This window comes from Simochromis diagramma, unplaced genomic scaffold (assembly GCF_900408965.1).
Source record: "Simochromis diagramma unplaced genomic scaffold, fSimDia1.1 OVJJ01000334.1, whole genome shotgun sequence".
In the NCBI taxonomy this organism is placed as follows: Eukaryota; Metazoa; Chordata; class Actinopteri; order Cichliformes; family Cichlidae; genus Simochromis; species Simochromis diagramma.
Genome location: NW_024386764.1, coordinates 3,400,415 through 3,415,087, shown reverse-complemented (window position 1 = coordinate 3,415,087; position 14,673 = coordinate 3,400,415). Strand labels below are relative to the sequence as shown.

The following is a 14,673-nucleotide window of genomic DNA, read 5'->3' as shown; positions in this document are numbered from 1 at the left end:
AAGGAGACGGAGAGACAGGAGGCGATGAGGCGAAGATGAAAAGTGAGACAGGCTTCAACCCACATCCCTAAACATGAGGCAGAGGGCTCCCCCTGGTGCTGGCATAATGAAACGCTGCCTATTAATGCTTAGGGAGATGGCGCGATTTTTATCCAGCCTCAGTAGTAGTCATTTCACGCCTGTCAGCTTTCTTTGATTTTTCTCAGGCACTTCTTTTTGTTTCATCTCCACCAGCTCGTCTCATTTTCTGTTCTGTCTCATGCTCTTTAAGTCTTTGCCCCCCATCTCCACTCCACTTTTTACTCTCTCTCTGCATTTTTCTGTCAGATACCGCATTGTCCCAGATATTTTCTCATAATAATCCCTACTTCTCACTGTTTTGGTTTTTATGAACTTTCAGATAAACGTGCTACAGTCCAAGAGAAGGTCGGAGATCCTAAAATCAGTAAGTTTACTCGTTCTCTCAAATGAAATGAGCTTTCTGTTCTGGGTCGTTCACTCTCGGTTCATCAACTGCCTCCCACATGACCAGATTTGCCTGGAAAAATTCAAATAGGAAGATTCATGTTGGGAAAATGACTCATCAAAATCCCAAATGTTACATGTAATATTAACAGAAACCTGCTCTGAGTGAAAGGAGCAAGACAGATGAAAATGTGTTTTCATGTGTAAGCTTCATTATCATTAAATAAACTCTCAGTCCCCTGACTGTACACTTTTGGTTTCTTCAGGCCTCATAATCTGCTGTCAGAGATCAGACAAATACATCCAAATATTCCTGTGTTAACTCATTATAGCCCTTAGTTCTTAGAGCCATAAGATGAGATATTCGGCCTAAATGATTTCAAAGGACTGAGCTCAGATAGTTTTCTAGATAATGAAAATTTAAAATACCTCCTTTCGCTCTTTCCCTCCATTATTTGAGGACCTCTCCTGCACTCTTAACGATGAGATTTAACGCCTCGAGATATATCAATAAAGCTGGTGTTTGATGACTATTAGTATAGAGTCCAGGCTTTTCCAAGGGTAGCTCTAAGCTGTAGAGAGAAATCACAGCCAGTCGTTGTGTTTTGAAGCAGGCTTGAAACAGAAACTGCTCAGTTCAGAAAAGAGAAACCATGATTACTCCTACTTGGTGTCCAAGGGAGAGTTAAAAAATGATGCTTGAAAGCTGTAGGATGTGACGCGGGTGTTTTCAGACAAAGGATTTTAAGGGACCTTTTACAGTAGGGAAATTTTGCATGCTTCCTATTAAGAATGAGCTTTTTCCAGTAGAAAGACAAATCTGTGATGGTCACTTGGGGTTTTTTCTGTTTAAATTTGATTAATGGAGATGGAAAGACCCTTCTTCCTCTTAAATGTTTTAATAAACACGTTGTTGTTGTTTTTTTTATAGATGCTGTCCTTCATGTACGCCCATCTGACGTTTTTCCACCAAGGTTATGACCTCTTCAGTGAACTGCAGCCTCTTATGAAACAGCTGGGAGGGCAGGTACAGGCTACACTCTGCACACACATGCACCCATAATTAGGGTTGGTGTGTTCCTACGTTACCTGTAGCCAAATATAAAAATCTTCCAGGACTTTCAGACACTGATGGATCCAAACACACAGCCACAGTTAAAAAGGCGCTCATATTTGTACATAAATATATCTATCTGCCGTTGTTCCCTTTTGTTCCTTCGGCTTGCGCAGCGTACGTACAGCTCGCTGCTATTTTGGTTTCATTCTTTCTAGTTTGATGCTCTGCATAAAACGAATCCACTGCAGTGCTCGTCGCTCAGCCACGCCTGTTGATTAATTGGAAGATATCGTAAACTCGTGATGTTATTTTTAGAAGAGCAGCAGAATAATTGCTTTCCAAGTTTACATAACAGTGCACTGTAAAGAGTAAACGCTTTATATTACGAGGGAAAGACTAATATTTACATTATTTTTTTTCTGTTCAGTTTTTCTGCATGCGGTCCTGCATTTACATTTTTATGATTGGTGTTAATTGGCTAAAGTGAAACTGGTACTTAAAGAAACAGGTTTGCTTGTCTTTCTTTTTCCATTGGACCAGGTGTGGGGAACTCCAGGCCTCGAGGGCCGGCGTCTTCCAGGTTTTAGATCAACACACCTGAATCAAATGATTAGTTCATTACCAAGCCTCTGGAGATGTTGCAACACTTTACTCTGAAACTCATCTCTTCACATTGTTGTCATGCTCATCTGCTTTGTTGTCACCTTTCATTTTAACTTGTGTGTGTGTGTATTTTTAAACTAGTATTTCTGGTAATGGCAATGCGAAAATGCTGGCATCTGCCCAACCATAAGTTCAGCTGCAAATTGAGGTCGCCACTCTTCTCCCTCTGTGTTTGTGTTTCCATCTCGTCCGTGTATATGTGTGGGTTTGTGTGTACTGCAGTACTTTCGTCAACTCAGTTTCCACCCTCGTGTGTGTCTGTGTGCATCCTCTCATAAACAAAGCCCTTCCTCTGAGCCTGAATGTTACTTGAAGATTATAATCACAGTGAAGCTTTTACATTTAGCGGGAATGAGGAAGAAGGTTGTGAGCTGGAATGGGTTTTCCCACAGTTGGACTCGGAGGGTTGACAGTCAGCTGAGTGAAAGAAGCAGGGCTGTGGAATATATAGGCTGTTTGCTCAGAGGCTGAAGCAGCAGAACAGGACCAAGGAGAAAGGAGTGCAGTTACAAGAGGCAGAGCAGTAGAGAAAAGAGGAGCTTGTTGAACGTATAGCCAAACTGTGAAAGAAGGAAATGCAGTGTGGATTTTTTTGGGGGACTTTTTTGACAGCCAGATCTGAGGAGCCCATTCAGCAGCTCTTAATTGGGTTGGAGAGAAGCGTGTGGTTTCTTACCCTTGTGTTCTGAAGTTGGAAAATTCTCATTGACAGAAAAAAAGAAGAGAGAGAAGCGAGGAAGGCTGGACCTCTTTGAAAAGCAGATTTTAGGAAAGGATAAGAGGCAGAGTGTAATCTTCTTGAAGCTAAATGTGACTGAAGAAGCACAGAAAGGCATGGACTCGAAAGACCGACGGAGAGAGAAGAGAGTGTTGTGTGAGGAAAAGGGGGAAAAAGGACAGAACTGAAAAAGACCCTGAAGAGGGAGGGGGGAAAGAGACAGAGGGTTTGTTTTCAAGTGGATGAACAAGTAAGAGCTTAACTGTGCTGTGGATTACAAGCCTGTCGTGCTGAATTTGGGGCAGCACAAACCAGAAGGAGAGGAAGATCAAAGGCCGTGCTAAAGAAAGCAGCGGCCGTGGACGGTGCATTATACCTCCGTCATGAAGCTGAAGAAGGTGGAGAGGCTGTGCAGGGAGGTGTGGAGGAGCTGCCAACAGGTCTGATAATATGACGCGATGTTTCTAAACTATGAGAAAGTCATCAAGAGTGCGAGTAAATTATTAGAAAGATGAATAAACCCTGAGCTGGAGTAAAAGCAGCTGCGGGGGGGCGTTGATACCTGGAAACGTTTAGAAACTTAAAAAAAAGAAAAATGGAACAACAGAGGAGGATGAAAACCAAAGACTTAAATACTTATTGAAAATGTGAGCTGGTGTGTTGACAGTAGCTTCACAGGGAGGTGAAATCAAGATCACATGACTTAGAGTTTGAATTGATATTGCTGATGTTCTCTTTGTTTGTTGGCTTCGGTTGACAGCTCACAGTGATTCGTGTCAAACATGCCGCTTTTCCACCGCTAGTTGAAACCGTAATGCTGCTTCTAGACATAAATGTACTGCTGACTTCATGTTTCCGTGACACAGAGCCTCAGGATCAAACACACGTGAGCTTAATGCTCATTCAGAAAGATGTTTCATATCTTTTCCATGAATCACAGACGTTGTCATTGCAGCTACATGTCAGGAGTGATTTAATCTGACAGCTGTGGTCCGTAAATGACGAACTGATGTTAGCAGAGACAAACGTTTGTCTCAGCCTGAGAAGATAAGATGTTAAAGGCAATATATGAGTCACTGTCACAAAATGTGAGGAGAGCTACGCACAGAAGCATCTTTGAAAATAAAGACAGGCCTCGATAGATGGCATGAGCTCCAGCCGGACCGGACTAGTTGTTGCAGAGGCAACAGGGAAAACATTTCCCATCTGTGTTATCAGCCTGCTGCTCAGCCATCCACCCATTTCCTCTCTGAGCACAACAAAACACCCAGCTCCCTCAAAGCGTCTCTGAAACTGTGTGATAGTAACATGTTTGTGTGTATTTTGTAAAAGAAACCACACGTTTATTATACTCTGCTTTAAGAAAGGAAACAAATGTATGAATTTCCATCTAGTTTATTGATACGAAGCAGAAAATTGCTGCAAAATTTGCTTGATGAAACTTTGAACCCCGCTCGCCCTTAAATCAGTGCCCTGCAATCACATACTGAATCTTTTGTTTTTGAGGCTGGTGATGCCAATTTAGGTCATGTTGCGGCGACAGACTATAAAGATGCACAGAGCAGAATTTCAGTGCTGCAAGGCAAACTGGCATATTTTCGGCATCACCCAGTGACCTCCAGAGCTTCACTGAAGCCTTTAAGAAAAAGAAAAAAATGTTTCTTTCTTCACAGCTCAAAAGATTTTTTGTTTTCCTCTCCACATGTGTCGGTTGCTCACAGGGACAAAGAGAATTAATCATCTCCCGTCTAATTTCTCCTCAGAGCAGTACATTTTGGTTAGAGGAGAAAAAGCATGTTTCTCTCGGTCTGGCCCGTGGAAAGTGGCGTTAGCATCATCAACGCACGCATGCTCACGCGGCCTTTTAGGTGCAGTTTAAAGATGTGGTGGCACTGGATCATTCATGCCGTAACTCGAAATAAATAGATATTTTTCTTAATTAGTGTTTAGTTTTGTCGTTTTGAATGAAACGCTTGTCACCGGTCGGCTCGGTGTGCTTGGCTTACTGGTTGTTCTGTCTCTTGCAGTTGGACCAGCTGGTGGTGGATGCTGCCAAAGAGAAGAGGGACATGGAGCAGAAGCACTCCACCATCCAACAAAAGGTGCAAACACACTCAAAATCTGGTGTTATTTATTTATTTATTTTGTTCCCTCAATTTTGTGCAAAAATGTTTGCAGCACTTGCTCACGAAAATAACCTTCAATCCACAGAACACCATAATTAGCTGCACTAATGTGAATGAAAAGCACGAATGACAAGTGAAGGCGTCCAGGCTTATTCTCAGGGTAACTTATGTACAAATATGAACATTTGGGGGAAATGTATAAAAACACTTTGAGGTAGAGCCCTGTGATCGAGTGGTTACACTTACCTCTTGCCCTCCGCTCTAATAGGCCTGCTGCGAATCTTGGTCAGTAAAATGGTTAGATTGGATTTATAATTGGAGTTGGAGTCAATTTAAAAAAAGTGAATTCTTCCCAAAACAACTTTAATATGCTGGTTTATTTATAGAAACATGTTTATCATTTGAATGAATGGAGGTAGGACTCCACCCTCAGGTGTAAGGTGATCCCTGTGGAGCATCTAAGCCACACACCCGTGCAATATTGATAGCTTACGGAAACCCATTTCCAAACAAACAAGGTTTGGTTTCGGCGTCTCTGTCCAGAGTCATGCTTTTCATATTTCTCCTATAATTAGTTAATTTGGCAAAAGTAAAGATAAGCTTCTCAAATGAGATCTTTATTTTTTAAAAAACTCTTTAGCTTTTAATCCTAGTATTTTTCCGATAGCAGAGTACAAACCCACAGCAGACAAAAACCTCGACAGGATGTGGGTTGTTATATTACATTATGTGGTGGCAGTAAATTTGCTCTTAACTTTAATTGAACATCCCACAGCATCATTAACTCCAGACAGCCTGTGTCCTTACCCAGCTGTTGTTTGCTGGGCTTCTGTTCATTTGTCTGCCTGTCAGTGACCTTCGTTTCAGTCTCTGCATGTGCGAAGCTTCTTCTGCCCCGTCTTTCATTTGACATCCTTTTTTTTCCATCTTTCCTTTTGTCCCCTCAGTCTCATTATTTATCCTTGTTTCCTGTTTTACCCAGTCACTGATGGTACGTGTGCCAGCTCCCGCCTGTCCTTGAGCACCTATCCCCCACTTCACCTCCCTTCAATTTATCTAGATGCTATTTTTATGCGGTCTGGCTCCCACCCTGCTCTCTTGTCTGGCTGTACGTGGACACTCCTAACCAACTGTCTCTTCTTTTCTTGTGCTTCTGCTCTTTTATCCTCCTCTTTTCTTCTTCTACTCCCTCCAGGCTGCACTGCAGGTAAGCAGTGTTTCTCTTCATTTTTCCTGCACTGTGCGTTTTTGTAATCTTCAGCTCACATCGTTTTAGTGAAAATAGCTTTTTTTGACAACATGCACATGATTTTGTCATCCTGAATAAGGTTCTGTTATTTGCAGAGTGTAGTACACTTGTATGAAGTAAAGCGCACTGATAAAAGCCACTATATCTTTAGAGAGACTCTAGAGCTGGTATTTCTTTATTAAATATCCCTAACATGACATTAGTCTGATAAGATAGGCCACTGTACTTAAATCAAATATAGGCCTGACTTGACGCTTGTTGATCTGCTGTTGCAGGAGTCAGATCTATGGGATTAAGAAGTTGAGTAGTAGTTCTGACTTTCACACCCGCGCTTCACTTTTTGCTCCCCAACTTTGTTACAACCAGACATTTACTCAGGAGTTAAAATAGTTTTTTTTTGGTGAATTGAATTATGTGTTTGATGTCTGCCAAAGAAAATGAGTCGTTGCTACTGGTAACTGCCTTTTATCTCAGTTGAAATCCTTTCCCATCATTATGTGTGGAAGGAGGCTTCAGTCCTCAGGGGGGTCCTGAGGTTGTGCTTATGATACTTCCTTTCTGCTAATGTGTGCATAACTCGAAGCACTGACACCTCAGTGCATGTTTCAGTAGCTACATGAAAGCTTGAGATGGGCTGAAGATGTCTGTTTTATCTCATAGAGTGAGCAAATAACAAGTGACTGCAGTTGTAACGGCTGTGCAAGAAACGCCTACACTCAGCCGGCATTTACAGAAGACGTTTATTTATTTATTGGTTGCAGTTCATGTTAAAGGGTCAAATGCTACAGATATTCAGTTTGCCTGAAAGACTGGCTACTTTATTTACACACACCCAAGGGAGATGAGAGAGCGAGGGGAAAAGCTGAGCGCACTGAGTGTTAAACTGTAGTCACTATAAATGTTTGATGCTCGAACTCCTCTGCGTGGTCCACTTGATTATTCTAACCCAGCAGTCACAAGAGCCACACACACAGACACACACAGACACACTGGTGACCTTCACTTAAAGGAGGAGCAGCAGAGGCTGTGACGGAGGTTTTGATAGACGCACAGCCACAGGAGAGGAGGTGGCGAGGGTTTGTTGACGAGACAGGCCACACTGCTTCAGGTAGCTTCTGTTGTTGGGATGCTGCACAGAGACGCGCGTAAGCAAACACACATTCAAATTGATTTGTGTGCAATAATCTGGGGAAAATGAGGATTTTCAGTCGCTTTCACTACGTTTGGTATCTGGTGAGTGCATCCGATAAGAACTTGTAAAGCATGTGTTTGTGTCTGTGGCTTCTTACACTTACATCCGTGACCGATTCTTCTGTGTTAGCATTAGCAAAAGCAATGTTCTTCTCTCTGTGTGTCGTTCTCTCGCTGTGTGTTTGTGTGTGGTGTTTTAGGAGGTGACAGAGCTCCACTTTTTACCAGACTACAGCAACTTTTGCGCTTGGAGGTCGACCTCTGTACGTAGAGTCAATGCATCGATTCTCGGCCTTTCATCTCCTCCCCTGCATGCGTTGCAGGACCTCATTACAGTGTTTGTGCAGTTATCTGCATCTCTGTCTGTTTTCTTACTCTGAAGTGCAGCACATGCATTAGTGTTGCTAATGCAGCTCGTTTCATTCTGATGTGTCATCGTTATTGTCAGTGTCTGCGTCACTGAAGTCTTCTGGTTTAATGCCGGGGGTTTTTCTTTTCTACATATTTGTTTTGTTTTGCGGTTTTCATAACTTTTTTTTTTCTTTACTTCTTAGATAATAAATTTAAAATCAGGAACTAAGAACAAGCGCCTATGAGCTTTGTTTCAGCCACTACCTGTTTTTAGGTTTATGTCATGGGTTTGACGATACTTTCCCAAGCTGAAGTGGTCACGTCAGGTTTCTCAACCAGTAGTTGAAACCAAGAACTGGAAAGTTTTTTTTTTCACGTGACAGCAGCAGCTGAAACTCTGTCATTCTTTAATAGTAACATTTGTAGCATTTGTTTGATGTGTGGGTGACGGCCACCACACATCAAGCTGAAATTAGGGGCCGCTGTTTCTAGTGTTTGAAGTTTAAAGAATAATTGTTAAAAGTTATGGGACTTAAATTTTGTCCCACCTTCAGGAAGACGGGGATTTGTTAATGCCTGGACTTTCCATTGTGTCCCTAGTCAGAAACTAAACGCAGACACGTTTTGTTCCCCTTGTGCACAAAAATAACTCGACTCATTCCAGTGTATGTCGTGCTGGAAAATTGTGCTTGCCAGTGTGTTTGTGTGTGTGCATGTGTGCATATCCTTTCGGTACAACATGGAATAGGACATATTTTTCATGGGTTACATCTACATCTCTGGGCTGTAACAGGGGTTGCACATTCAGGAAGTTACCATGAGAGACTCGTGGATCATTCAGTGTTTGCTCCTGAAAATCCCAGATGTTCCTTGAAAAAAATCCAGGGGAATGAATCAGTTTTAGTAGGATTTTTTATTTTCTGGTCCCTGCTGTCATTAGTTTAATCATATAAATGTTTCAGAGGAAGGAATAACGGCAGATTTTAGATGTTTTTCCTGCAGCAATTTTTTGAGGAGCCAAAATTCCATTATTTAGAAAACTGCTTGAGCTAGGTGCTTCAGATATTTTAGAGTAATATCTGATACTGTGAATCTATGAATATGGACTCTCAGGAGTTTACCAAAAGTTAATGTAGAATGAAGTTTGACAGCAGATTTGAAGCCCTGTAGAAACCACAATCTTGCAGGTCAGGCATGGATATTTTGTTGATAGCTTTTCATAATTTTATAATATTCATAATATTCTTTAAACATTCCAAATCAGGTAAATGGTTTCACAGATATTAATGGCAATAGCAATTTTACTTATTTAATTACATGACAACTAAATGTGCTTTACGCAAAAGGTGAACCTGTGTATGCTTAGAATGGCTTAAGACAATGAAAAGAGGAAATATAATAAAACAAAGCAAAACAAAATAACAGAAAACACCTGATTGTGCCCTGTGTGAACTAAAGGGTTATATTATATTATTTTAATTTTATTAAAGCTGGAATATGGAAGCAAAAATGGGTATTTTTTAGAAAAAAACAGATTACTACACTCACAAGTTTTCATGGTCTTTACTTTTATTTTCTCCAGTATAAATTTACTTGTGTATGTTTGGCACCCCGACCTTCATCCCTTTGTTGTTTGTTTGTTTTTTTAATGAGACTAATTAACTAATGATATTACGAAACTGAAATGTTAAATAATTCCTATAAAGAAGTGTTTCTCTGGAAATGCATCTGACACATCTGCGATGGTCAGGTGACATTTGATAACTGGTGAAATGACCCACTGTGTCAACACTTTCCAGCATTATCTTTGTGCTGTAGCTTTGTGCTGTATTTTTGTAATGTTTTGTCACAACCCCATGGGTATGTAATGGGAAAAAAAAAAACATTTTAAAGTTGCTTAACAACTCCTACAGAAATCTAATGCAGGTTGAATGAGTCAAGTCTGAGTTACAAAAAAGACTGTGGATCTTTCTAGAAGGACAACAGAGAGGATGAGTCCCCAGCTCGCCACAGTAACAGATCTTGATGTATCGAGCTGTAATTGATTTTGGAGACGGTGACACCTGATGTAAAATGAGTCCACACGCACACACACACATGCACACACACATGCACGCACGCGCATGCCTCTGGTGTCCGGTGTCACCTGAAGCTGAGAAAGCTGGGAGGGTGTTAGGAGTGTGGCAGCTGCTCTGGTAGTTAAAGCCAGACTGAGAGGGCAGTCACATGACAACACGTACGACTGAGAGTCAATCAGAGATGGGATGCATGACGGGTTGTTTTTTTTCCCTGCGTTACATATTGAAGAGCAGTGCGTCACTACTGCTGTAAGAAGCTATGCAATAAAAGCTTCATAACACCACGTTTATTGCTTTGTATACTTCTACGTGTCTCCAGTATTTTAAATATGAACTTCGACCACTGATATGCACGCAGTTTTGCACGCGGACAACAAATGTTGGTTTGTTGCTGGATTTTTGTTAATTGTTAACAAATACTGTTTATCTCGACACACTTTCTTTTCACTTAGGTTTCTTTCTCAAGCATTACATTACATTGCATTGGTAGCTATAGATTATTGGCCTGTGCTCGTACGCTGTGGCTGCTGTTTGTCTTTCCTGGTTCGTGAATCATCAGTCAGGTCAGCAGGGGCCGTGACACTCACTTAGCTTATACAGATAAACCCTGATATAGACAAACAAGAGGAACTCACCAGCATCAGAAGATTTAATGTGTTTTTTTCCTGTTTTAATTCAGTTGTTGTTTGCTTTCCTCTCTTCCTTCCTTATTATTTTTCAGGATTTCTCGAATGACGACACAAAGCTGGAGTACAATGTGGATACAGACAACGGCATCGCCATGGAGGGTTATCTGTTTAAGAGGGCCAGCAATGCCTTCAAGACATGGAATAGGTATAATGTATAGAGTTTATTTTGAAGTGGTTCCTTTGGACTGATTGCAGAGTTTTATATACTTTGATACCCTGGAAAAGCTTCAAGTGCATTTTAAGAATGATTAATAATCACAGACACAGAGTAAAGCTAGCTAAGATTCACAGGAAGTGTTAATAATTTGGAAGAGTTTCCATTCATCTTGTCATCTTTGTGTTTTAATTCCTGTAAATCAACACAAATGAAATCGAGAACATACAGACTCAAGTTTTTGCTTCCTCTTGACCATTTTTCCCCCAAGTGGATATAAACATGTTATGAATCAAACCAACATATACTTTTGCAGAATACCATAGTTTGTTTTCTTTGTGTGTGTTGTGTTCACATGCCTTAGATTACTCTCTCTCTCATCCACATCAGAAAATATTAAAGCGTCTTATTTTAGGAGCATCACTTGCATGTGACTTTATCTTCTAATAAACTTGTGATCTCCTTTCAGGCGCTGGTTCACCATCCAAAACAATCAGCTGGTTTACCAGAAGAAATTTAAGGTATGTCAAGTGACTTTCTGCACGGCCACCATGACAGTCATGCACGCGTTTGACTTCCAGCACAAACATCTCTCTGTGTATTTTTAACTGGACGGCACAGCTGTGCGCCTGGTTTCTGTGTGTTTGATAGAAAGAGGTCACAATAAAGTCCTCTTATATACTGGAAAAGTTTCGTTTTTTTTAATGAATCTCTACTTTATGTACATTTATCCTTGTCAGAATATAAAAACTCTCCAACCACACAGGTTTAGAGACAAGTCTGCAACCACAGGTTGCTAGGGAAAAAAATCTTTTCAATGACCAGTTGGAGAGCGGTTGCTGGATGTTGCTAATGAAATTGATCAGAAAGAGGGTGCTGCACCAAAAACTAGTCACCGAGCTTTAGCAAACCGAGGAAGAGTCGTGCTTCTGTAAACATGCTGGGTGCAGCAGTGAGACACAACTTTTATTTTGAAGGCTTACAGTCTCAAGGTTTCACTGCTGCTCAGTGAAGAGTTGGTGCATGTGTGCAGACAGGTCAGTGTGCTAGCTACCAAGGCAATTGCAAGGAAGGTTTCAGCGCAGCACCATATACCTCCATGCAGCTGTTTTCACCTGGTGACTGCCAGCAACCACTCTCCAATCAGCACATTTGTCCTTAGCAACCTGTGGTTGCCAGGTGTTTGCCGACCGGCCTCGAGGCTTGTGTCACAGAGGCCTAACATTTAGTTTTGTCCCAGATTATAGTACCAAAGTCAAAAGAGCAAGAGCAGTTGGGGCTTTGTTAGATACTCTGCGCTTTGCATCATGCTACAACAAAATAACCCCAACTGTAATTATTATTAGTGCGACAGAACTTGTCACTACCAACTTAATAAAAATGTTAAGGAAACTGGACAATATAGTTCTGCGAACAATAACCTTTGTGGTAAAAGAAGTGAGCGCCTGTTGCTGGATGTAAGTCCCTCTGCTGTGCCTGCAGGACAACCCTACAGTGGTGGTAGAAGACCTGAGGCTATGCACAGTCAAGCACTGCGAGGACATAGAGCGTCGCTTCTGTTTTGAAGTCGTGTCACCCACCAAGTAGGTTTGAGTCAGTGACGTTACGCCCTCTGTCAGCTTAATGAGCACATGAGTATTTTTAAAAAGGTGGCAAGGTGGAGCACCAGCCTACCCGCCTTCTGGTGCCGACACTCCTGGTCTGAGCTGACAGCAGCTGTGTGACGCTTGTCTGCCCCCACAGGAGCTGTATGATGCAGGCAGACTCCGAGAAGCTGCGACAGGCTTGGATCAAAGCTGTCCAGAACAGCATCGCCACCGCCTTCCGCGACAAGGGAGATGACAGTGAGGTAAAAACCCACACATACACCAGAAAGCCAAGATACAAAGTCTTTTGACTCAAAACTAATGTGGCAGGATTTCTGTTAATTTTGCAACACTTATTTGTGTAGATTTATGCAAATAACAGAGTTTTTCATTGACTGTTTGCTTCTTGCATTTTTTTTCCTGAAGATCAATTTTTATTTACTCATTTTATTTACGTCTGCTTTGTCCTTTATTTTTGTCTGTGCGCCTTCCCCGTTTCTTTCCTGTCAGAAGCTGGATAGGAAGTCGTCCACATCAACAGGGAGCCTGGACTCTGGAGGGGAGCCAAAGGAGAGATCACTGAAAGGAGAGAGTGCCCTGCAGAAAGTCCTGGCCATCCCAGGCAATGTTTGCTGCTGTGACTGTGGGCAGCCGGAGCCCCGCTGGGCCAGCATCAACCTGGGCATCACCCTGTGTATACAGTGCTCTGGCATCCACAGGTACAATGCTATATTTTCATAAGCAAATCCTTATAACAGCTCTTTGATTATTGCTGTGAGCAACTTCTTACATAAAGATGAAGCAAAACATAACAAAGGATTAAAGGAAAATATCAAATTCTTAAGTAACCAACTTTTAATTGCTTAGAAAATTTAAAGAAGTTAAAAAAGAAGAAAACTAGGGACATTTCTGGAACATTTTATTTATTTGTCTACCACACTGCAGGAATGCAGTTCATTAAGAGTTCATGTTAGGTCTGTGAAAACTAGAAGTTATGCAAAGTATGTTGGCTCCAGTATATAAAATCCTCCGTCGGGATCACAGATGTCTTCAGGGGTTTCTGAACTGTAAACTCACTGGTGTGTGAACTGAGATGTTGTGATAACCTTTAATTATTTTCCTGGGTAAATGTAATTAAAGTTTAATATAGATAAAAAGTGTCAGGTCGCTTCCCACGCTTTCACGGTACAGCATTGATCATCAAGGATACCAACCCAAAAATACACTGGGCCTTTTTGCAATTTTCCTGATTTGTGTGAATTTAGTAAGATTGTTAGAGGACACATCAAAAACAATTTTTTCCTTTCCCACTACCTGCATTTGTATATTTCACAGACAGTGGGACTGTGTTGTCTGTAAATCTGTTCTCTCCATACTGTGCATGGGTTTTTGTGAGTGAACATGTGAGACCACAGTTTTCACCACGAAGCTAAAACAAAAACATTTTATCGCTTTCACAATTTAAAGCACACAGAGCTGACACTGTCTTGCTTTTTTTCCTGCTTCTGCCACCTACAGGAGTCTGGGAGTGCATTTCTCCAAGGTTCGTTCTTTGACTTTGGACACTTGGGAACCAGAACTGCTAAAGGTGAGTAAGAAGAAGGTTTACAAACAAATGCACACGAATGGTCTGCCTTGGTTACACGCACAGTTTTTATTTTGTTATCACTCTGCCTTTTAATAAAATCCATTAAGGATCAGGAAGAGTAACATATGGCTGGAGTAACATTAGTCCACTGATGTTAATCTACATGTTTTCCAGTTGATGTGTGAACTGGGCAACAAAGTAATCAACCAGATCTATGAAGCTCGGCGAGAGGAGCTTGGAGCAAGAAAACCACAGCCGGGAGACCCGAGGTACCGAGTTACAAGAGAGCATGCTTGTAATTTCAGACCAAAAAATTGCTTTTGTAACCTATTTTGTTTCCTAGTAAATTGTACTTATGACTCACTGACGGCCAACTTTCATTTTCACTTCATTCATAAATGAAATGTTTTTCTGGTTCGCTCACAGGCACGAGGTCGAGGCCTACATCAAAGCCAAGTATGTGGATCGTCGATTTGTACGCCGGCCGTCAGACGAGGAGCTTCGCAGCAAAGTGGTCTCTCTGAGCAAACAGGAGAAGAGGCTGAGCGGCAACTCTGAGCACATGCCACCAAAAGCGCCTCCACCCACACCAAAACTTCGACCTGGTTCGAATGCTTCAGGGCAGTCAGGTCAGTTCAAAGTAAATGAGAAACACAGCTTTAAACCGACAGTTAGCTTCGCTGCAAGCCTCGGGATTCGAACTGTTAGTGGATCATTGCCTCCAAAACATATTTTGTAATATTTTTTTATACTTTTTC

General features: G+C 41.6%; 1 protein-coding gene across 2 annotated transcripts in view; it reads left to right on the top strand.

The window, feature by feature from the left end:
• LOC120733704 (arf-GAP with coiled-coil, ANK repeat and PH domain-containing protein 2-like) overlaps positions 1 to 14,673 on the top strand; it is a 51,322-nt gene that overhangs the window by 26,134 nt on the left and 10,515 nt on the right. For both annotated transcript variants that reach the window (XM_040032056.1, XM_040032046.1), the window contains exons 7-19: positions 401 to 445; positions 1,397 to 1,492; positions 4,931 to 5,005; positions 6,225 to 6,236; positions 7,670 to 7,732; positions 10,620 to 10,732; positions 11,211 to 11,262; positions 12,224 to 12,324; positions 12,485 to 12,590; positions 12,838 to 13,046; positions 13,846 to 13,915; positions 14,090 to 14,184; positions 14,342 to 14,544. In XM_040032056.1, the coding sequence (XP_039887990.1) occupies positions 401 to 445; positions 1,397 to 1,492; positions 4,931 to 5,005; positions 6,225 to 6,236; positions 7,670 to 7,732; positions 10,620 to 10,732; positions 11,211 to 11,262; positions 12,224 to 12,324; positions 12,485 to 12,590; positions 12,838 to 13,046; positions 13,846 to 13,915; positions 14,090 to 14,184; positions 14,342 to 14,544 (1,240 nt within the window). The remainder of the gene's footprint in view (positions 1 to 400; positions 446 to 1,396; positions 1,493 to 4,930; positions 5,006 to 6,224; positions 6,237 to 7,669; positions 7,733 to 10,619; positions 10,733 to 11,210; positions 11,263 to 12,223; positions 12,325 to 12,484; positions 12,591 to 12,837; positions 13,047 to 13,845; positions 13,916 to 14,089; positions 14,185 to 14,341; positions 14,545 to 14,673) is intronic.